Here is a 24,324-nt window from a genome sequence, read left to right as displayed (position 1 = left end):
CCGGGCCCGGGCCGCCCTCCTCCCGCACAGTGCGGCGCGGGGAGGCCCCGCGCCTTGACCACCCCCGCCCGAGCGTCTGCGCCTCCTCCTCCGCTCTGCAGGCGGGGACAGCCGGGCGCTCGGCACTCGGCAGCGCGGCCCCCTCCCGCCCCCGGCTCCCGACAGCAGAAGCAGCGGGCAGCGCCAGGGGCCGCCGCCGCCGCCGGGCTCCGTGGGGCTCGGGAGCCGGCCCCGGCCAGGAGGCGCGGAACCATGGCCGATGGGGGCGAGGGCGAAGACGAGATCCAGTTCCTGCGAACTGTAAGCGCCGTGCGTCGCGTGTGCTCCCAGGGGAAAGGGGCGCCAGGGCATCCACTAGCGGGGTCCGGGCAGAGTGACAGCGGGCAGCGGGGACTCGCGGGCGGGGCGAGGGGTGCCCCCTGGGGATGCGGGAGGAGCGGGCATCACCAAAGTGTGTGCAGGTGTGCGTGTTGGGGCGAGGGAAGGCAAGGGCGCGTGTCTGTGCGCGCGTGTGGAAAGCTAGAGGATGGAGCGCGGCGAGCCGGCGGGAGGCGCCCGGGCTCGGACCCGGGGCAACGGGGACAGGAGCCTCGGAGCTGTGGGAACCGGGGGAGGAGGGGACGGCCAGTCCGGCCTGCCCGGTGGCAGGGCTGGGACCTCCCGGGCGGCCGGGGGCAGGGTGCAGAGCAGGGTGGCCCTTGGGGGCGCGGGGAGCAGCGGGGACTCGGGTCGTTTCTGGGAGTGCCGCCGCCGGGGGGTTTCTTGGGCTTTCGGGCTGGACCCGCGCGTTGTCACGGAGCGAAGACGTCGGTTCGCTTACTCCGTGTAGCGTGCAGCGCAGCTGGCCGGGGGCGGGGGTGATGGTGCAGGACGCTGCCCGGAGGTTTCCCCCAAGTGAAGGTGCTGCGAAAGCGGAGGAGGAGTCGCCTCCGTGGTCCCCGCGGTTCCCGGGGCTGGTGCCATCCATGGTGGTGCTGTGACCGCTTGCAAAGCGCGGAAGGCATGGGGAGCGAGTGTGTGTGTGTGCGCGCGCGCGCGGGTGGTGGTGGGGGGAACATCGTGAACGTGTCGTTCTCTAAATGCTGGCTTATTGCATGCCAAGTGCAGCAAACTGTGTGTGTGTGTGTGTTTGTGTGTAAGTGTAAGGGCAGGGTAGCTGCCCCACACTGGGTGGCAGGCAGGGAAAGGTTGGCTCCACACTAATACCGTTCTTTCTTCTTAAGTACCTCTTGGCACTGCTCCTTCCTTTCTCTGATTTGTTCGAACACTGCAGATACTTCCCAGGCTGAGGCATTGCTCGCCTCCAAGCTGGGACTGGAGAGCCTCTCCAGAAAAGAAAATGCCCTAACTTCCTCCTAAGAATAACCTAGTTAGCATCCTTTCAGTCGTTGCTTTTCCACTTCTGTCCTCCTTCCTGAAGGATGTTCCCTTGCAGGATTCCCCAGACTTCCCCAGCCTAGAACTGCAGCTTCTGATGGTACTTCTTTCCTCAGCAGTACAAAAAGCAAAACAAAACACACACACACACACAATTTCCAGTTACAGTTACCTATAATCACAGAAAATCGTAGAGATGGTGGAATTTTGGAAAATTAACTTTCAGGTGTGAAAACAGTCTTGATGTATTTGGGTACTAAACATAAGAAAACAGCGAATTTGCACAGGAACGTTGTAAACGACTGTCTTTTCTCTTTTGCTCTTCTTCCTCCTCTTTTTTTCTGGAGTCAGGGGAAGGCAGTCATTTGTGCATTAAACGGACTGGGAGAAAGCTTTGGGAAGGATAAAAATCCAGGATTCGCATCAGATGGCAACCTAATAGTAATCCAACCGAATAGCTGCATGTTATGCACCATTGCATATGCTTTTTGAAGTACTGTTGGCCCAAGACCGGGCTTGGAAGAGGCTCTGCACTAATACCTTGGTCACGGTGTATATTAAGCCTGCTGGTAATACAGTTGTCTTTTTCATAGAAAATAGTCTATAAGGTTGTTTTTTTTTTTTTTTTTTTTTTTTTTTTTTTTTTTTTTTTTTTTTAGTAATTTAAACCCCATTAGATTTTTCTCAAAACTAAGGACTCTTTATTCAGGTGGACAAATATAGTTGCTGAATAATTTTTCAATCAATTTGTATCAAACTGTATGGGGTTAAAATTAGCTGCGAAATTTTGGTAGGCTTGAGGCACTCAAGGGCTTCCTGCAGGCTTAACTGTTAAGCGGAGCTCATGGAGGTGGTGTTATCAGAATGCTTAATGGGCACCGAGGGAACGTGCTGGCTGATGGGGTACTGCACATATAAAGTAATGTTAACTCTGTGCCACTCAGCAGCTGCCTGTCAGCTAGAGCAACACCTTTGATAAGTGGGTCCTGGGTAGGGATCTGGCAGTCCCAGGCTGCGATTTTTCTTTTTAATAAAACATCCATAGGTGGTTGTGCTGATGATAAATGACCTTGAAGGAGGTGGCACAGTGGAGCAGGGGGGATTGTTTTTTTTTAGGTATTGCATTAACATCTAAAAGGAAAACATGCCTTTCCTCACAATATTCCAATTTTCATATGGAAATTCTCAAGTCCTTTACCAGCTTCTCCATCTATACACTACATCCTTCCCTTCCCCGCCCTCCCTTTTTTTTCTCTTAATCTGAGAATGTTGGTGGTTCAGAGATGTTGATGGGGTTAATAATGGGGAGACTGTAGTATGGCTCCTACATTAAAGTCATTTCTTTTTTTTTTTCTGAGGGCATTTATTTCTCTGTCATGTGCAAGCTTGTCAATATGAGTTATTTCTTCTTCTTCTTCTTCTTTCTTTTTTTTTTTAAAGCAAATAGTCCAAGGAGTATTGGGAATCTGTACATCTTGGTAAAACAGTTGTAGATGGAAGACTTCTTGATAGTGATGGATGAAGCTGTTTTGCATAGCAAAAGAAAAACAGTCATTAAGACACTGTAATTGTGAATTTGACTGGACATTTCATATGTTCTGATTAGAACGTCTGAATTATCTTGAGCAGATCACTGTCTATTGGATTTGTATTCAGCACCCCAGCACATTGAGGCATCTTTTTGACTACTGTCCACAGAAAGCTTTTTTTCTTTTCTTTTCTTTTTTTTTTGTTAGAAGAGTCTGAGATCACTGTTAAGGGAAGTAGAGGTGAAATCTTTAATGGGCTGTGTCTGTGAGTTATGTATGCTGCTGTAAATTAATTCCTCATTTGCAAAGGGGTTTTGTCACTGGTTCACTTGTACCCGTCTCTCTGGCATCTCTGTTCCATTTGCTGCGGCTTGTTGGCTCACATTCCAAATAGTTATGTGGATGAATGATCATCTTTGATTCGGTGGCTCCCCCATCTGCTGGAAACCTGCCCACTTGGGTCTGTTTATCTTTGAGAGAGATTGAAAATATGTTTGTGTAAACTCTGGATATAATGGTACACTTATTTTATGAGAGAAAAATCCTATCATAAAATGAGCTGTCAGCTCGTAATGGATTCGTTTCCTGTCATATCCAAACATATCCATGATTTGGAATGTGTGTTTTATTTCATTTTAATGATTTTATTAACTTACCAATGTAACAACAAACTGTCATTTGGTATTTAAAACATGCATCTTTTAGTTATGGTCCTCTTTTTTTTTCAAGCAATCATACAGAATGTTATAGAAGATATTCCTCTGACTTTAGGAAAACCATGGTATAAAATGACCTTGGTCAAGGTTTTTTTTTTTTTTTGAGTACTTTGTCTTTCTTTCATTTGTGTAAGCACAGTTGAGTTACCCTTGGGGTGTACTGTGTCATGTAGTTTTGTATTTGCCCGTAGATTGAGACTTAAAGTTTAGTCCTGGCTGTAAAAATGATCCTGATAGGAATACTTATGGTCTTCCTCTTGTCTTCCTTTGCAGAATGAAGTATTTCATTAGATTTCTTCTCAGTGTTCATACATCTTGTTCCATAATGACAAGAATCATCTTTAAATATACTCATCGATGAATAGTGATAATTATGCAGTATAGGTGCCGGTGTACAACATTGCATAGGAAGTTTGATGGGAATATTTAGCCCTAGTTTGTAGAGGTCCAGGAAGGTTAATGGTATGAAGTCAGTACTGAGCAGTGCACAACGACGACTAAAATTCAAATCTTAGGCTAATAGTGTTCTTTCCAGGAGAGAAAGGCTTCTGTATCTGCTGTTCAAGTATGTTTTAGGTTTACAGCAAAAGGATACCAAGTCAGTTTTCTCAGCTGTAGGAATGTCACAGAGTACAAATGAAAAGATGGAGTGAGCAGTGGAAATCTGCACTTTTTGCTCCCTTCAGAATGAAGCTACAAGAAGCTTTAGATAGATATGCACTATGGTCTTTTCCCAAGGAACTGATGCAAAGCCCACACAGGCTTACATCATCAGACTTATTTTGTTTTAACTTAGAAATTAGCATGTACACATTGGCAGGAAGGGCAAGATCTAAAACACTTAGGGCACTAATTTATTTGACATTCAATTGTATTTGTGCTTTGGCTTCAGATAAGTGTTTTTTATCACGGCTGAATTATCCAAGAAAGGACTCCAGCAGCACTGGGTGACTGTGCTTCTTTAGATAGCTTTCGGGAGAGAGGGAGAGGTGATGAAGCACACATATGTCCTGAAACTCTGACATTGTGGGAATTACATTAATTCAGAAAACATTTGTTGGACACCGTCTGTATGCATAGTGTGTTAAAGAAGTATTCAAAATAAGGAGAGAAGTGGTTTGCAGCTGTAAATGCAAAGAAAAGATACAGAGGATGGCGTGGAACAATCAGAAGGGAAAAATGCATAAATAAACTCCAAAACATTAGGGTAGGAAGAGGCCTTTAGAAAACATTACCCTGTCCACCCCATGCCTCTCTGATGTTGCAGATAAGGAAACAAAAGCTCAGAGAGCCAAGTGACTTGGCCCAGTGTCACACTCCAAGTTAGTGGCATTTAGTAATGCGGAGTATATGAAAATCTATGAGGAATTTCCAGAAAGGAGGTTTACCAGCACATCATTCTTTATAGAGTAGTTTTAAACCCACTTTTCCATTTTATCCTTAACTTGACCTTCAGAGAGTTCCCTCTCCAAATCTGTCCTCTTGTCCTTCCAGCTAGTGAAAAGGAGGTTTCATTTCTCTTTTCTAGTGTTACAGACCCTCACATGGCCTAAATCTTGGTCCTGGAAGCCAAGATGGGAATCCATCCTTTCCATCCTTTTTTCTTTTTTCTTTTTTCTTTTTTTGCCTCCCTATCCACTTACTCCTTCTGGTTCATCTTGACACCTGTTAATTTCTCCCATCTTAAAATGTCTGTCTTTGACCCCGATACCTTATTTGGTTGCTCCCCTCCTCCAAAAGTGGTCTTCTCCCACTGCTTGTACCCCTCTCCATGTAATTATCTAGCTTCTCTTCCTTCTTAAATCTGCTTTCCTGGATGTTGCCAGTAACTCCCTCCTTGCCAAGTCTAAATGTCCCTCTGTCCCTATTGCCTTAGATTCCTTCTCAAACTCTACTACCCTGACTTTACTTTTTGAAGCTACTCTTTTGACTTTGGGGACATGGTACCTTCTGGGTAATTTTTTACATTTCTGATCATGCTTTTTCCAGGTGCATTTCATTCCTTTTACTCCAAGTGTGTGGTTATCCCAAAAGATTCTGTCCTATTTTCTGTTCTTTCTCTTCTGCCTTCATGAGCTTATCTATGTCACAAAATCTGGGATCTCTTGAATAACAGAGTTTGAAAAGACTTAACAATGACTTCATCCAGCTCTGAGAGCCAGAGAGATGAAAGGAATGTTCCCAAAGTGACTCTTTTTTTGTAGGAGAAACCCACCACAGGTTCGACAGCCCTGGGCCTTCATTTCAAACCTCTGTTTAGACTTTCCTCCTGCTTCTCGGACCCCAGACACACCAGCTTGAGATCATTGCCTGTTCGGTTCCCTAAGCGACGTTCCTTCCTAGTATCTCTGCTGATCAGTGGCACTGCCGTTTGTGGCTCTGGCTCCAGTGTGATCCTAACCTTCAGAAGACCTGAGTCTGAGGCCTGAATCTCCCAGTACTTAGCTTTATGGACTTAGAACAACAGTGCCTGGCTCATGGGAGGGGCTCAATGTATTTGTCTAGTTCTCTTTCTTCTCTTCTGCATCTAATTTGTCATCATAGCCCATCGTGTTTCTCTTTGCAATCCAACTCAGATTTCGATGTCTTTCATACTCCATTAGCTTCTTGTGCTGATCTCAGTACTCATTTCAACCTTCATCATCCTTCCTCCCACAACAAATTGGCAACCCGCCTAGAATCCTCCTGCCATTTTAGTCCTCCTGAAACCCTTGTGTCCATCTCCAAGCCTCAGCTGACATCCTTGCACATCCTGTCTAATTTCTCTACTTGGCTCATGATGACCTCTATGATCTGCCCCTAGATACGTTGCTTACGCTTTTCATCCTACATAGAGATTTCTTGGATCACTCCAACCAATTCCGATTTTACCTCTCTCTGACCATTTATCACTAATAATTAATAAAATGTATGGAACTGATGGGAAACTCAAGCAATGGTCAGAGAATGCTCTGACCCTAATGCTCTGTGGGAGAGTTGGGACCGTGTTGGGCGTCGGTTTCCCATGATGCTTGGTGCACTGTTGGCTACAAGGACAGACTTGAGAGAAATCTTGTGGCAAGTGAAGATCGGGACAAGAGAAAGGATCCTCCTGCCCACCAGTTTAATGTGAACATCACTTGAATGTGTCCAAATGCAGAAAGAAGGAACCTGCTATGAAGGAAGTAGGCAAAGATAGCGGGGGTGCGAGAATGGAGGTAAGATCTCTTCTAGAAGCAGAAAAGTAGGAGGGTTGGTAGGTGAAATTCTGAGATGAGGACAGAGGAGGTGTGTAGGGTGAGAGAGGCCAGGTGATGATTGCTGCTTTGGGAGGCTGCAGTGGTTCCCAGGTCCAGTGGGAGGGGACCCTTGGAGAAGGCAATTAGGGAAGTTACAGTCACTGAAGCAAGTGAACAAAGGAGAGTAAGAGAATAAATTAAGGATTAATTGAGTATGAGTGATTGGGGCTGCCCAAAAGAAAGACTGGTTTAGAATCAGAATCTATATTTCAAATGAGCAGCTGTCAGGGGGTGAGGTGACTTCCAGGGGCACTATTAGAGTATCCAGTGTATCAGTTTCATCTCCTTACTTTCCTCTTTATTAACCATGGGAAGAATGTTGGGATGAGGACCCCACCAACAAATGGTTGTGATTTGTTGAGAAAGGTAAAATGGGGAGGTTGATTCTCAGAGGGACTCTCTGGGGTCATTCCCATTGTCATGTTCATAGTCTTAGCGTCAAGCAGACTCGAACCATTCTGCAGGATGAGCATAAAACACCTTACCAGGGACTGGAAAGAAATGCTTTGAATGATCCTGAGGTCCCTGGAAATCCTCATCCTGATAGATCACAGGGCCTGAAAGCTGACAACAAGCTTTGTGCCAGGATTCTTGATGATGGGTGGTTTTCTTTCAGGGAAGAGGAGATGTTAACAATAAGAGAAGGTTGCAGACAGGCATTTAGAAGGAGCTAGGAGAAGAATTCTTTCATGCCAGTAGCACTCTTAGGGACTGGTAGAACTAAATGGGTTCAGATCCATTTAGTAACTAAACTTCTAGTGAGCTTGTTTGCAAATCCTCTCTATTGTCCCAGCTGTGAAGTATTTCTCTAGCTTCTGTAATTACCTCCTGCCTGGCTGGTGAAGACGTGGCCCATGTTTCTGGGGTTTCCTGAAATGTTACAGTCAGCCTCAAAGCCCAAGTGGAAGGTGGATTCCCTGGCTTCTGTTGCAAAAGTTCTATAGTGGTGTTGCTGCAATGAAATGGAAGTCCAAGGCTTTTCCTGTTAGTGACGGAATGTTCAGAGGACCTACACATAATTGCTTTCATGCTCATTACCCAAGCAGAGCTCCTCCTACAGAGTGGGGGACAGAGAGAGCAGAGCCACTGACACGTGAACCCGGGGAGACCTCCTCTGGATGGCTGGGTGTAGGTACTGACCACCCACCAACTGATGATTAGTATCTGCCAATTTACTGGAAGAAAACCTGAAATCTAGCTGTGGAGCCAAGATAGATGCAGAAGAAAACGAGTGGAACAGGAGAAAGTGTATAGGAACTCAGAGGCTGGCAGGACCCTCCTGAGTCTGGGAAGGGTTGAGGCGGGAACGAGAACACATTTGCTCCCTGGGACATATGGCTCTCAGTGTGCAGAGGAAACCCTCATGTGGTCACTGAGTGAGAGGCACAGGCCCACACGTCTCATCACCGTGGAGGAAGGAACAATTCAGTGTAGCCAATTTATTTTTCTACTATGGCAAGCACTTTTTTTCCTTTAACATTTTGATATTTTGAAAGAGTTTTGCACATTTGTTCCGCTTCTAATGAAATTTTCATTGTTTCTCTTTCCTCCTGAGTTTAGAATCTGATTCATCATGTACATGGGAACCCATGAATTTCACTCATATTTAATGCATAACCAAAGATATAAACTGAAATGATACATTTTGAGAAGATCAAGAAAAGAAAAAAAAACTTACAGGAAAAATGATATCCTTAGTCTTGAATCAGTTGGGATATTGTTAAAATGAAGCTGAACAGCACAATGAGTTGATAGCCGTTAGGAGTTGTATTTTCTTCTTTTCCACAGCAGGTTTCTGGTTTTCAAAATAAAAGGGATTATGATTTAAATTCTTTCAGATTTTGCTGGAGTTTATATTTATTTCATAATCAAAGAAACTTTACATGAGGAAAGTTTGGTCTCACACACACACACACGTGCGCAAATGAATGAAAGATATTATACCGTATTTCTTTTCACCAATTTTGACTGTGGCGTAGAATTCAGTTAAATTAGTTCATGGGTAGCAGTGAATTGTCTGTTGGTCTCTGTTACTTCTTCCAGTGCTTTGGGGTTTTTATTTTTATGGTTCCTTTCCCTTTGTCTTTCCCTTTCCCTTTCCCATCCCTCCCCTCCCCTCGCCCTTCCCTCCTTTTCCCTTTCCTCCCTTTCCCTTTCTTTCCCGCCTCCCATCCCCTTTCCCTCCCCTCCCCTCCTTTCTTCTCTCCTCTTCTCTTCTCTTCTTGGGGCTCATGAGTGAGTTACTTGTGAGAGATGCTAGTTTGATAGTGGCAGGACCAGCAACAAACCTGTACCATCTCAGCATTCAGGAACAATGGTGTCCACATGTCTTTTTGAGGTTGAGTGCGGCATTCTTAAGGCACATCTGAATAGTCCCACAGGCTGAGAGAAGTTCCTCTGATCTTAAATACAGTGTCAGCCTGAGGAGTAACCATTTCTGGTCAGGAGCTCAGAGCTCTTTAATGCCATGGCCTACGTACTGCTATTGGCACCTTTATTTCTTGTAGGCACATTGATATGTAATTGTCTGGCAGGTCTGTTCTAAGCATTGCCTGTGTATTTTCTCATGAAATCCTTAGAAAATCCCTCAGAGGTAGCTGCAAGGAAGTGAATGAAGTGAGCCCAGTGTTCGCAGAGACAGGCAGCAGAGCTAGAGTTTCAGACCTGGGCCGGCTGGCTCTGGAACTCTCACTTAATCTTACCGTAAGGGGCCCTTTCTGCTGGAGAGGGACATATTTTAAAACGAGAGGGAAACTTAGTGCCCTGCTTCTACCTTCAGGAAAGTACTTTATAATATCAAATGTGAATTTCTTACACTACCAGAGCCTTGCAGGCTGTCTGCCACATCACAGGCCCTGTGTTTAATGTTGGTGGAATTGCGTTGAACTGATTCCATGAGATAGTATTTTACATAATAAATACAGAATAGGGTAATTGTATGCAGTTTAGTAGGGTACCTTAATGCAGTGTGCGCGAATGGGATATCTCTTTGTCTGTAGCATTCTACCGGGTACCGAAGAGATACCATGAAGGTGGAAGCCGTAGCTCCTATAGAGTTGAGATGCTCAAACAGTGGAACCTTATGTGCATCAGCCTGGGAACAGTAAGCTTATGGTCCTCTGGGGATTGTGTCCTGTGTAAAATTCAGAGGGTCCAAAAGGTGAAGAGATGATGGATGTGATCATGATATTGGGCTCCAAAACTCACGGAGTAAATGGTCAATGGTGAAGTAAATGGTGGTAAAAGCAGAAATTCTATTTCGTTATAAAATATGGAAATAACATGAAAGGCAGAATCCAGAATATAGAACAACATGTCAGGCAGAAATTAAACTTTCAATGAAATGCCACCTTGATCTCTAAAAGTGCTCCAAAATCTCTTTTGTAGTGTTTTGGGAAATTTTGATTCATTTTATTTTTGAAATAGTTGACATTTGGGGGAGTGGGCTAAGGGATGAAAATGTGTTTCAAAGTGCTTGTTTTTTTAAAGACAATATTTTCCAGAACTGTACTTCAGGGGCATGTCACAGTTATGAGCCTGTAGGGAAGAACAGGGCTTTTTTTTTTTTTTTTTTTCCCCCCCCTTTTAGGGAAAAAAAAAATATTGAAGGATGACTAAGGCACTTGAAAAATGTTAACAGAAACACACACACACACACACACACACTGCATACACAGGATCCAATCCCTGATGCCCTTTTCCTCTCTTCTTATTTTTTAATTTTTATTTATTGTTTTTAGATGGAGTCTCACTCTGTCACTAGGCTAGAGTGCAGTGGTGTAGTCTCGGCTCACTGCAACCTCCGCCTCCCGGGTTCAAGCGATTCTCCTGTTTAATTCTCCTGAGTAGCTGGGACTACAGGCGCCCAACACCACACCCGGCTAATTTTTGTATTTTTAGTAGAGATGGGGTTTCACCATGTTAGCCAGGATGGTCTCGATCTCTTGACCTTGTGATCCACCTGCTTCGGCCTCCCAAAGTGCTGGGATTACAGGTGTGAGCCACTGCGCCTGGCCCCTCTCTTCTTATTTTTTAGACTATCCCTTTAGTCCCCTTTGGTCTTGGACATGTCTGTCATGACATGTTTCCAAGGCCAATGCCCACAGTTGGGAGTCATGATCAACTTACACGTCCTGGCTTGTAGGTTCAACGAAATGTCAGGAGAACATTTCGTCTTGAGTCCCAGACAAATGAAAAGCTGAGATGAAATGTTTTTGATTGATGGCTGTCAGAGAAGCATAAAGACTTCAGCTTCACTGCCATTCCCTTTGTGACAGGGAAGGGGCCATCATCTCCTGAAGACGGGGGTATCATTATTAAGTCTAAATGTCCTGCTCCCGTCATGAAGAATTGCATTACACAGTGAAGCCTGCAAAGTCAGCCCGACTTGAGTCAGTCCTACTCACACCAAAGAGGATGTGGAAACTCGGGAAGAACAAGAGAGAATGGTGATTTCACCTCTTCCTGTGCCAATGCTTGGTCTCTTCTTCTTCTTCATTCTGAAATGTTCTCGGACTGCCTGCTACACGCCATGCTTCTTGCTGGGTGCTGGGACTCATATCCAAGCTTGTCCTGCCTTTAAATAGCTTATTCTGTCTCTATGGGTGGGATGGGGAATAAGGAAACAGCAAACAGTCTACTACACAGTGGACATAAGAGTCAGAAAACCATCAGAGGAAAGGATGTTGAGGAGGGAGGGGTCTGTGTCCCAGGAGTACCATTATCTAGGGCTTGGTGGAGGAGGCAGCATTTTCAGTTATAGAATTCTCAGACTGAAAAGGAACTTCAGGGATCAGGGTCTAACCCCATGACTTTAAGTGAAGGAACATGAAAGGACAAGTATATTGGCCCCCAGTATTCTGTTCAGACAGGATAGCTGCAATTCATTTGATTCCTGGAACAATCCATTTAGTCTATAAAGTGGTTAATTGAACTAATACAGATCAGGAAACTGAGTTGCAGAGAGGTGAAATGACTTGTTCAAGGGCAATTGATGAGTAAGTGATGTTGCTGGAGAGCCCAGGGTTTTCAGATGCCAAAGCCCTTCTTTCTCTCTCCTTCCTTCCTCCCCTGCCTCCCTCCTCTCCCCTTCTTCCCTTTTCCCTCCTTTCTCCTTTCTTCTCTTCCTCCTCCTCCCTTCCCTTCCTTCCTCCCTCCCTCACCTCCCTTCCTCCCTCCTCCCCTCCCTTCCTCCCTCCCTTCCACCCCTGCCTTTCCTCCCCCTTTCCCCCCTCCACCTCCCTCCATCTGTCAGGAAACATGGTAAAAGGCTATAAATTGGATTAGAAGGAATGATTTGTGGCTGTCCTATCCCATTTGTCCATGTAGGTTATCTGTGCTTTTCATTTGTCTGGGAGCTCTCTTACTACTCTGTTAAATTGTGGACAACGGATAGTAATGATTCCTGAACTGTTGATTCTTGATTATAGAAAATGCAAATCATGTCTACTAGAATGCAGTTGTAGATACTGAGCAGGTTTATTCTTATCAAGCAAATTCATCTCAGCCTTCCTGATGGGCTCATATCGTTGTATGTCCTTTGGAGTCTCCTTTGAACCTGCTGTGATACCACACTGGTGCTTTAATGAAGAAATTAAAGAACATCTTGGATGTGTTCATTTTGTCTTTGTTTGAGTGGTAGTTTTACTTTAAAAAAAATTACCTTCAACATCACTACTATGCCTCCTAAAATAAAAATGTGTGGGATCTTGCTGAATTTGGGTGGGGAGGGCAGGAAGACAGGACAGATGAAAGAGGAAGGTGAGTGGGGGCCACATGTTGTTTCTTCTGTCTCCCCATCTCCAGAGCCGCTTTCCCATCTTCTCTGCCCTGTTCTATGTTCAGGAGGCTCCTACCCTAGATGGTGCTGGGAACACTGTTTCTTCTCCTTGTTGGCTCAGATCGAGGGCTGCGGGTAGTTTCCCACTGTTGCTTGTCCCTAGAAGTCCCACCTCTGTCGGATCCTGTCACGCTCCCAGCCCGTACCTTGGTAAATGACCCCTCATTCACTTGTCTTCAGCTAAACCCTTGAGAGTGCCATCTCCTTCCTTGATGGGATCCTGAAGCAAAGGCGGGAAGCACAGTGACACGTTTGGGAGAGAGATGATGTGCGAGTACTGCTGTGTCGTCCTGCGGGGGACTGGGGAGCCCTGGGACCAGGGTCAGGGATTTGTTCTTAATTCATAAGGTAAAAGGGGCCCTGGAAGTTATTCTTTTTTCTCCTTCAAGGGAGAAAAATGGGTCAGAGCTGTCCATTAGAAAGATTAATGGGGCAGCAATTTATAAGATAAATTGGGATATAGAGAGATCAGAGCGGGACTGGAGCTGAGAAGCCTATTAGGAGACAGTCACCACAGAGCTGGTGCAAGGTAATTCGGGCCTAAATTTGGGTGGTAGCTGTGGGAATAGAAAGGAGTGGGGAGCTTTAGGACACAGTGGAGGAAGGGTTTATGGGGTTGGTAACTGATTAGATATAAGGAGAGGAAAACGACAAAGCTGAGCCTCAGATGGTGTTGGTCATTTGGAAATCAGGAGGAAGAGGAGGTTTCAGGGGAAGGCAGTGGGATTTATTTTGGATGTATTTATTTTGAGATATGTTATGGACTGAATTATATCCCCCTAAAAAGGTATGTTGACATTCCTAATCCCCAGGACCTTAGAATGTGACCTTACTGGGAAATAGGGTCTTTACAGAAGGTTTCAAGTAAAAGCGAGGCCATTAAGGTGGGCCCTGGTCCTATATGACTAGTGCCCTCCTAACAAGAAGGGATTAGGATGCAGGTCCACACAGAGGGAAGATGGTGTGAAGACACACAGGGAGCACACCTGTGGGGACTGGAGCACTAGGGCTGCGCGAGGCATGGAACAGATTCCCCCTCCTGCCCTCGGAAGGAATCAGCCCTGCCGACCCCTTCATCTCAGACTCCGGGCCTTCAGAACTGGGAGGTAACACATTTCTGTTACTTAAGCCACCCAGTCTGTGATACATCGTTATGGCAGCAGTAGGAGTCAGATTCAAGGCACAAAGCTATAAGTGTGGATTTAGTGTTTTGGAGAGAGGAGGGACCCGATGAGGCAGACTGGAGGCCACTGGTGTGATCGAGAAATGGACCAGATGATCTGGGAGGAGCATGTAGAGGAGTCCGCAACAGAGGCTCAGAGGAAGGTGATGGAGGAAACTTTTTTTTTTTTTTTGAGAGGGAATCTTGCTGTGTTGCCCAGGCTGGAGTGCAGTGGTGTGATCTTGGCTCACTGCAACCTTCGCCTCCCGGGTTCAAGCAATTCTCCTGCCTCAGCCTCCCGAGTAGCTGGGACTACAGGTGCGTGTCACTATGCCCGGTTAATTTTTTGTATTTTTGGTAGAGATGGAGTTTCACCGTGTTACCCAGGATAGTCTTGATCTCCTGACCTCGTGATCCACCCGCCTCAGCTTCCCCAAGTGCTGGGATTATAGGCGTGAGCCACTGCATCTGGCCCTGAGGAGACTTTTGATGTGATCATGATGGGACTCTCTGGGAGGAGGTTGAAAGTAGACTCCCGATTGCCAGAGACCCAGAAGCGACAGAGCAGCAGTAAACAGAGGCAGGCGATATAGATGATCTTTTCACCCCGTGTGCTGAAGAGGAAGAAAGAGGAGGTGGGAGCTTGAAAGGGAAGGAAGGGTAAAAGTTAGGGATGCTTTTCTTTTCTCATGAAAGAGACCATAATCTAAGGTTGTAGAGGAGGAGGGCTGCAAGTTCCTAAGTACAAGATGGGATAGAGATGCCCCCCAGCCCCACCAACACACCTCACCATTGTTGGGCACACACTTAAGCTGATGCCTCTCTTTGCAGATACCTAATTACTTACTGCTGTCCTTAATTCGAGAACACATACTATTTTCATTTGACTTTGGTTTAGCTTTGCATCATTTCATTTTCTGCTAGGGACCTTTTGATAATTAAAATTAGAGCTCTATAAAGCTTTGTTGGTTTAAAACTGGGCGTGTTTTGTTTGCATGCTGCAGGGGTTTGGTGATGAAATAATCCAGCTAGGCTTGAAGCAAGCATGTCTCATTAAGACAAGTGGGAGAAGCTGATATTGCTGGCGTTTTTGTTTTTCCTCACAGCTGCTAACTCAAAAAGACTGTAGGGCTTATATAGGTAATTATGCATAATATTAAGCAAATGGTCAGCCTTGGAATATATTGGAGGGATTTTCTGAAAGCTCAGGTCAGGGGAAAATGTTGAAATATCTTAGGAAACAGAATGATTCTGCTGGTAGTGACTGCCCTCAGCTCTCCTACTATGATAGGATCTGGCTAAAAAATCCAGTAATTTTTCAGAAAATTAGCAATTTATATTGTGAGAGATTTTTTCCTCCACATTTTTGTGTAATTGGCACTATGCGGTACATATAATTTGGCGCTTGCAAAGCACTGTCTTTCAAAAAAAATCTAAACAGTAAATCTATATAGTATTTACATGTGTAAATTCCACATTTGTTCCATACTTGACACTGTTGATTTAAAAGTAAAAGCTATCAACAAATGTCTACACTTAACAATGGAGCAAGTATCTGCATCTCTTTAGTGCTCGGAATGAGCACCTATAACACTTTCTTAAAAGGACTCTTCCTTTGAGGCTGGATGTGGTGGCTCACGCCTGTAATCCCAGCACTTTGGGAGCTGAGGCGGGGTGGATTGCTTGAGCCCAGAAGTTCGAGACCAGCCTGGCCAACCTGGCAAAACCCCGCTTCTGCGAAAAATACAAAAATTACCCAGGTGTGGTGGTGTGTGCCTGTAGACCCAGCTACTGGGGGGGCTGAGGTAAAAGGATCACCTGAACCCAAGAGGTGCAGTGAGCTGTGATTGCGCCACTGCACTCCCACCTGGGTGAGAGAGTGAGCCCATGTCTCAAAAAAAAAAAAAAAAAGAATCTTCCTTTGAGATGATGGTATTTGTAGGATCTGCTCAAAACTAGCCATGCTTACCATGCATCAAATACATGATTAACGTAAAAGTATGTCACCTTCTGGCCCTGTCAATGTGGATACAGTACATTTTACCTTACCTAAATGCATATGTATATAGAGTGTATGTATTTATATAAGTATATGTCGGATGTCAATCCAAGTGCTAAAATCTCTAACTTTTTAAGAACTTTCTTCAACCAGTGCTGGGCGAAGCATTCATCATCCTTCTCCTTGGTCTTGCCCAGCATGCTCAATGCTGCCAGCACTTTGCTGAACATGCAGAGGCTCCCACAGTTTGAAGGTCAAAGGTTCTACCTTGCCACATGCCAGAATAAATTTAAGAATGGGCCTAGCCTCAAACTCACCAAGCCACACATACCTAGTTTTCTCCCTTCTTAGAAAATGAAACTACTCTTGTGTAAATATTGTAAAATAGGATTTGAGAATTGAAGGAAGGTAGAGGTTGAACCAAATGATCTACAGGCCTCTTCCTTCCTCCCCGGAGACTTCACTATCTTACCTGGTTAAGGTGCTTAGAGATGCTGGTCTGGAGAAGGGGAGAGGAGGTGGTTGGTAGCAATCAGGCACCAATTAGAAGGTGGGAGATAGCTCCTCACAGTTTTATTGTGGAGTGATAAAACTGCCATATCTGCTGCTCATTGAACATTCTCTAGTTTTGGTCCTGCCTAGGACATTTTCTGCAGAAATTGTTTTTTTTAGAATTTCACATGTCTAGCAGAACAAGAAACCTGGAATAAGTTACAAACAACAAAAACATTGCTCTGGACAGGCCTAAAACAAGGACCTGAACGTCAGTAGAGAATGGAACCAGCAATTCCATAAATGACACCAGTTTCATGCAGTCACACAGTAGGGAGGGAACAGAGATCATTTCTGCATTTCCTTCTAAATGGGCAAACTGAAGCCCACAGTTTTGTTAAGAGGGGGCTATGTATCACTCAGATGACTTACTAGGATACAGAAATGGACTTTAAAGTCTCAGTGTTAATAATGATGATGCCGTTGTCATCTAATATGAATAATGGAGCAGACTAAAATCTGACCCAAACAGAATCTGGTAAATAAATCAAGGAGAAGGACTTGCAAATCTTTGCATAAGAGAGGAAATGAGTAATGGCACCCTCTTTTGCTTGTTGTTCATACAATCAGGAGTCGAGAACTCTGCATAACTTAGCAGTACAGCTTCCAAGAAGGGCCCTGTTATTGTGGATAAATGGAGTCTATTTTTAAGGTTAGAAAAATCCCGCCTATTTATGTGGGCAGGGAAAATTATTGCTGAAGTGTTTTGATAAGATTCTTCTGTGCGATAAACTGAAATACTGAGAGTAAAACAGTTTTTCATAAGAGGGAAGGAAGAAAAACTACTGTAAGTTATAGGAGACTAAGGCCATGTATTTATTTGGGGATTGCATTAATAAGTTTTCAAGCATTCACTTTTATTTAGCTACATGATTGGCTTTGTGGTTGTTCCAGTTCATGAAGAATGCCATAAATATTGGATTGACCATGGTTGATGATTTTTACTGCATGATAATACTATGAATGTATTGGGTGGAACCATGATTCCAATGTATGTATATTCTTTCATTCGGCAAAGATATGTATACTCACTACCTCCTGTGTGTCAGGTGTCTGTGGGGTGCCACAGACTTAAAGCCTTCTTCTTTTGTATTTTAAAATGGTTTCCACATAGTTATTAATAAGACTCCTAAATCAGAAGGTGCTGAGGCTAGAATCTGATGGCCAACCAGGTAAGATTTCCTTCAAAGTCTGTGTCAAATCAGTTCTACATTTCTCTACATCCAGCCTACATATTTCTATTTTATTCAAGGGATATTAACAAGGAAGATTAAATGCTAGCTGAAAGCTCTCATATATTTATTCTGGCATGTGGCAAGGTAGAACCTTTGACCTTCAAACTGTGGGAGCCTCTGCATGTTCAGCAAAGTGCTGGCAGCATTGAGCATGCTGGGCAAGACCAAGGAGAAGGATGATGAATGCTTCGCCCAGCACTGGTTGAAGAAAGTTCTTAAAAACTTAGAGAATTTAGCACTTGGATTGACATCCAACATATACTTATATAAATTTGTATTTCCATAGAAATACAAATTATATGTAAAATTTTATGATTACTGCCATTATCATGATTATGTTCTTAGCCTTTCCAAATTCCTGTTATATGCAAGGCATTCTACTTAACTCCACAGATATAATGGGATATATAGTCCTTGCCCACAAGAAACTATTACCAACATAATTTATTTGCCTTTCATAGACTGTTTTTTTCCCGTTAAATCTTTCTTAAGTAACTTTAAAGGAAACTTAAAAATGAAAGTGTAATATATAACATACAGATAGTAAAGTACATAAATCTTAAGCGTACAGCTTGATGAGTACTTGCAGTGTGAATGCAGTTGTGTAACTACCACTCACATCAACGCATAGAATGTTACCAGTGCCTGCAAGCCTCTCTAGCACCCCCTCCCAGTAGTTACCTGCCTTTCCAAAGGTTACCACTCTGTGGACTTCTAGAAAAACAAATTAATTCTGCTTGTTTTTGCACTTTGTGCAAATGGAATGACAGTGCAATTGTGTCTAGTTTCTTTTGCTTCATTTATATCTGAGATGCATCCGTGGTGTTGTAGCTCTTGATGGCTTAGTGCTGTATGCTACAATTCATTTATCCATTCTGTTGGTAGACAATGGTTTGTTCCTGTTTTTGCTAACAAAAACAAAGCTGGTACTAATATTCTCAAATACAAAAGATTTAAATATTTAAGTGAACACCTGAAATAAGGGTATGTATACATTTCTGCTTGATATATACCCATGAGTAGAATTGCTGATTGGGTTACACATACGTTCAGCCTTCTAAACACTTTTCCAAAGTAGTTGACTCAGTTAACACTTCCACTAGCAGTACTTAGTAAATGTTAGTTTCAAAAAAAAAAAAAAAAAAAAGGAATTATTATGGTGGATGTATAGAGGTGTTTCACTGTGATTTTAATTAGCATTTCACTGACAACTCATGATGGTGAACACCTGTTTTGTATCTTTAATGTCCATTTGGATATACTGTATTCTTTTGTGAAGTACCTATTCAGGCTTTAGCATGTTTTAAAAATACAGTTGTTCGTTCTATCATTCTATCTATCTATCTATCTATCTATCTATCTATCTATCTATCTATATATCTATGCATCCATCCATCCATCCATCCATCCATCCATCCATCCATCCATCTCTCTCACTCTGTTGCCCAGGCTGGAGTGCAGTGGTGCAGTCATAGCTTGCTGCAGCCTTGAACTACCGGGCGCAAGGGCTCTTTCTGCCTCAGCCTCCCAAGTAGATAAGACTACAAGTGTACAACCATGCCAGATAATTTAACTTTTTGTAGAGACGGAGTCTTATCATGTTGCCTAGGCTGGTCTCGATCTCCTGGCTTCAAGTGATCCTTCCAAAGTGGTAGGATTACAAGTGTGAGCCATGGTGCCTGACCAGAATTGTCTTTTTTAAACATTAACTTTTGGAGAGTATTTTGTATGTTGTGAATAGGAATCTTTTGTTAGATATGTCTGTTGCAAATATCTTTTCTACCACTGTTGCTTTTTCCCCTCTATTACTTATGTTGTTAGTGTTGAAGAGCAGTTTTTCACTTTAATGAAGTCCAGATTATCAGGTTTTTTTTTTTAATTCGTGGTTTGTGTTTTTTTTGTATCTTCTTTGACTATCCAAAGGATGTTCTCCCATATTATCTTCTAGAGCCTTTACTATTTTAAGGCTGATATTTAGGTCTGTGATCTTAGAATTGGTATTTTGTTTATAGTTTGAGGTAGAGATCAGTCCCTAAACCTATGGATGTCCAGCTGATCCAGCACTAGTTATTTAAAAGGCCACCTTTTCATCACTGCATGGCGGTGGTACCTGGGTAGTAAATCAGATGACTGTAAGCATGGATATCTGTTACTTGACTCTCTATTCTATTTCATTGGTCTATTTGTCTTTTCTTCTTCCAAATTTGTAACTTTTAAATTAACTCCAGATGTTTTTTGTCTTGTTATATGTTGGTGTTCATCTTCGAACTTTGTTCTGATTCTTCAGAATTATCTTTGCCATTCTTGGCTCCTTTCATTTCAGTTTAAATTTTAGGATTAACTTACAAATCTCCACAAGACAAGCTGTTGGAATTTTTAATGAAATAGCATCAAACCTGTAGATCAGTTTGAGACAAATTAACATCTTTTCAATATTAAGACTCCCAATCTATGAACATAGTATATCTTTCTTTTATATATTTGGATATTTTAAAATTTCTCTCAGTAGTTGCACTTAGTTTTCTATGAAAGACTTTGCACATTTTGGCGGTCAGGTTTATTTCTAGGTATTTGATATTTATTGATGTCAATACAAATGATATCTTTAAAAAATTGTTTCTTAGATTGTAAAAATATAACTGACTTTACATTTGACCTTGTATCTAGTAACCTTGCCAAGTTCACTTATTAATTCTAATAGTTTATAGATTCTTTTGGATTTTCTGTGTACCCAGTCGTGTCATCTGTACATACTGACCATTTTATTTTTTGCTTCTCAGTTTTCATTTCTTGTTATTGCCTCATTGTACTTCCCAGGATCTTAGTAAGTGCTGACTAGAAGACATGATAGCAGGTCTTTGATCCTTTCCCTTAGTTTCAGGCAAAACCCAAGAGAATTTCATCAAGGATTTTATGATGTTTGCTGTGGTTTACTACGCTGTTTTGTTTTGTTTCATTGTTCTGCAGCTGAATTCTGCCTTCTATTGGGAGTCTTACCCTGTGTATATGCAGCTTAAAAATATGAGTTTAGAATTATGATTTTACTGTCTTTTATTTCTGTTAGTGCAATGGACTATTTGTGCCTGCCCCCAAAATTTTTATGTTGAAATCTTAACCCCCAATGTGATAGTATTAGGAGATGGTAGATGATTGGGTCATGAGGGTAAAGCCTTCGTGAGTGAAATTAATGCCCTTATAAGAGAGATGAGAGAGCTCTCTTGCCTTACCTTGTGAGGACACAATGAGAAAATAGCAGGCAGTCTGCAACCCAGAAGAGGGCCTTCACCAGAACCCGGCTCTACTGGCTCTTTAATCTCACACTTCCCAGCCTCCAGAATGGTGAGAAGTAAATTCCTGTTGTTTATAAGCCACCAGGTCTGTGGGACTTTGTTATAGCAGTCTGAACTATGATATTTATTAACAAGCTTCTATTAGCTTGTGAGTTATTCATTATTTTATTATTCCTTCAGTGTTTACACTAGAGTTTATAACATCTTTAATTTATTAGTATCTACCTTAAATGAATACTTCTATATTTTTCTGGAAATGCGAGTCTCTTTATATAATACTTTAAATGTATCCTCTCTTTTTGTGCTGTTCTGGCTATGTATTTTAATTCTACACACACAAACACACACACACTCACACTCACACACTCTTCAACTCCTTAAGACATTATTATTGTTCTTTAACAGTCAGAATTCATGTAGATTTACTTGTATGTTACACTGTCTAGTGCCTTTCCGTCATCCTGCTTGCCATGCTCTGGGATCCCATTATCTGGGATCATTTTGCTACTGTCTGAAGAACTACCTTAGGATTTCTTTTATGATGGGTTTACTGACAAAATATTCTCTCAGTTCTTGTTTAAAAACATCTGTGTTTCTCCTTGTTTGCATATGGAATTGGCTGTTGTTGGAGATCCACCCCCGACCCCACCCCCAGCAATTCTGGCTTCCATTATTTCTCGTTGGAAGGTCAGCTGTAAGTCTCGCTGTTTTCCTTTAAAGTTGGTATTTTCATTCTGTTTATCTTGCGTGAGGTTTGTGGAGTGTCTTGAATCTGTGGCTTGGTATTTTTTATTCATTTTGGAAAATTCTTGGCCAGTATTTCTTCAAACATTGCTTCTGCCTCATTCGGTCTCTCCCTTCTTTTTGGGATTCCAGTGACAGATATTTTCCTCCTTTTTCTCGTGTCCCTTTTACATTGTTTTCTATATTTTCATTCCTTTTATTTTTCTCTTCGTACTTCAATCTGAGTATTTCCCACTGACCTTTCTACCAGTTCACAAATCTCTTTTTGCTTTGTCCAGTCAGCTGATAAGTCCATCTATTGAATTCTTAAATTTTGAGCTATTTTATTTTTTAGTAATTGGATTTATATTTGGTTCTTTTTCCAGATTCAAATTCTGTTGTAACATTCTTCCTTTTCATCTATTGTCAAAGATATTTATTATTTGTAATAAATAAGCATAATACATGTATCACATTTACGTTTGTTTCTCTTGCCTCTTCTTCCTTTTTGTTTTCAGACAATTGGTATTATTTTCTGGCAAAATGGTATTTTAGATTTATTGGACATAATGTAAGAAAAGCTGTAGAGGTGCTAGATGATGTTATCTTCTTCCACAAAACATTAATTTTATTCTGGTAGGTAGGTAGCATATGGGCACATCATTGTAATCTAATTGAGGCTTATTTGTCTCCATATTGCCCTTCCTACTAGGTATACCTCTGAGATCTCATGTGAATACCTGTGGTGTTTGTTTTTTTGTTTTTGTTTTTTTCAAGATCCTGTCTTTTAGTTTTTTCTTTTTAACTAGATCTTGTCTTGATTGTGAAATTTCAATTCAGTATAACATTGCCCAAATTTCTTTCTTTCTTTTTTTTTTTTTGAGACAGAGTCTGGCTCTGTCGCCCAGGCTGGAGTGCAGTGGCCGGATCTCAGCTCACTGCAAGCTCCGCCTCCTGGGTTTACGCCATTCTCCTGCCTCAGCCTCCCGAGTAGCTGGGACTACAGGCACCCGCCACCTTGCCCGGCTAGTTTTTTGTATTTTTTAGTAGAGATGGGGTTTCACCGTGTTAGCCAGGATGGTCTCGATCTCCTGACCTCGTGATCCGCCGATCTCGGCCTCCCAAAGTGCTGGGATTAATGGACTTGAGCCACCGCGCCCGGCCAAAATTTCTACATTCTACTTAGGAAAATTGCATGCAAGCCCATCACATCCTGTGATTTGGTTGCTCTTCAGCAACTTCAAATTATCTTCTATTTAAACTAGTTTTTATAGTTACACTCAGTGACAGTTTAGTTCAGTACCAGCTTCTCCATCATAACCTGGAACTGAAGTCCACCATAAGAAACTAACTTTTGGTGGCACATAACATCGTAGTGTATGCTTTATTTTAACTCGTTCTTAACAAACTTTTCAGGTTGAAATAATGATAGAGTCACAGAAAGCTGATACTCTCCAGTCAGTTTTCTCACTGGTTATATTTTACACAATATATATAATATTAAAAGCAGAAAGTTAGCATTGGTACAAAGTGTGTACATAGTTTTATGCTATTTTATCACCCATAGATTCATGTAATCACCAGTGCAATCAAGATACAGACCTGTTCCATCCTCACAGAGAACTCTCCTGTGCTATCCCCCCCCCTTTTTTTTTTGAGAGGGAGTCTCACACTGTCGCCCGGGCTGGAGTGCAATGGTGTGATCTTGGCTCACCGCAACTCCTGCCTCAGCCTCCTGAGTAGCTGGGATTAGAGTCACCCACCATCACACCTGGCTAATTTTGTGTGTGTGTGTGTGTGTGTGTGTGTTTTTTTTTTGTTTTTTCTTTTAGTAGAGATGAGGTTTCACTATGTTGGCCAAACCAGTCTCGAACTCCTAACATTGTGATCCACCCATGTCAGTCTCCCAAAATGCTGGAATTATAGGCGTGAACCACTGTGCCCGATCTGCTATTCTTTTATAGTCACACACTTCCTCCTCACTGCCACCATCCCTAGCCCATGGCAGCCACTATTGTTTTGTTCTCCATCTCTGTAATTTTGTCATTTTGACAATGTAATTATATTAATCCGTTATTGCACTGCTATAAAGAAATGCTTGACAGGATCAAGTTCACACATAACAATATTAACCTTAAATGTTAATGGACTAAATGCTCCAATTAGAAGACACAGACTGGCAAACTGGATAAAGAGTCAAGACCCATCAGTCTGCTGTATTCAGGAGACCCATCTCACATGCAGAGACATACATAGGCTCAAAATAAAGGGATGGAGGAAGATCTACCAAGCAAATGGAGAACAAAAAAAACCGGGGTTGCAATCCTAGTCTCTGATAAAACAGACTTTAAACCATCAAAGATCAAAAGAGACAAAGAAGGCCATTACATAATGGTAAAGGGATCAATTCAACAGGAAGAGCTAACTATCCTAAATATATATGCACCCAATACAGGAGCACCCAGATTCATAAAGCAAGTCCTTAGAGACTTACAAAGAGACTTAGACTCCCATACAATAATAATGGGAGACTTCAACACTCCACTGTCAACATTAGACAGATCAACGAGACAGAAAGTTAACAAGGATATCCAGGAATTGAACTCATCTCTGCACCAAGTGGA

General features: G+C 42.6%; 1 protein-coding gene across 1 annotated transcript in view; it reads left to right on the top strand.

The window, feature by feature from the left end:
• Window positions 1-6: 6 nt before the first annotated feature.
• The window catches only part of RYR2 (ryanodine receptor 2), an 808,217-nt gene continuing 783,899 nt past the window's right edge, over window positions 7-24,324 (top strand). The window contains 1 exon segment of the mRNA XM_017862245.1: window positions 7-300. Coding sequence (XP_017717734.1) covers window positions 253-300 — 48 coding nt within the window. The 5' untranslated portion in view covers window positions 7-252.

Source organism: Rhinopithecus bieti, unplaced genomic scaffold (genome assembly GCF_001698545.2).
Source record: "Rhinopithecus bieti isolate Rb0 unplaced genomic scaffold, ASM169854v2 scaffold_57691, whole genome shotgun sequence".
Taxonomy (NCBI): domain Eukaryota; kingdom Metazoa; phylum Chordata; class Mammalia; order Primates; family Cercopithecidae; genus Rhinopithecus; species Rhinopithecus bieti.
This window is presented reverse-complemented; position numbering and strand designations above follow the sequence as displayed.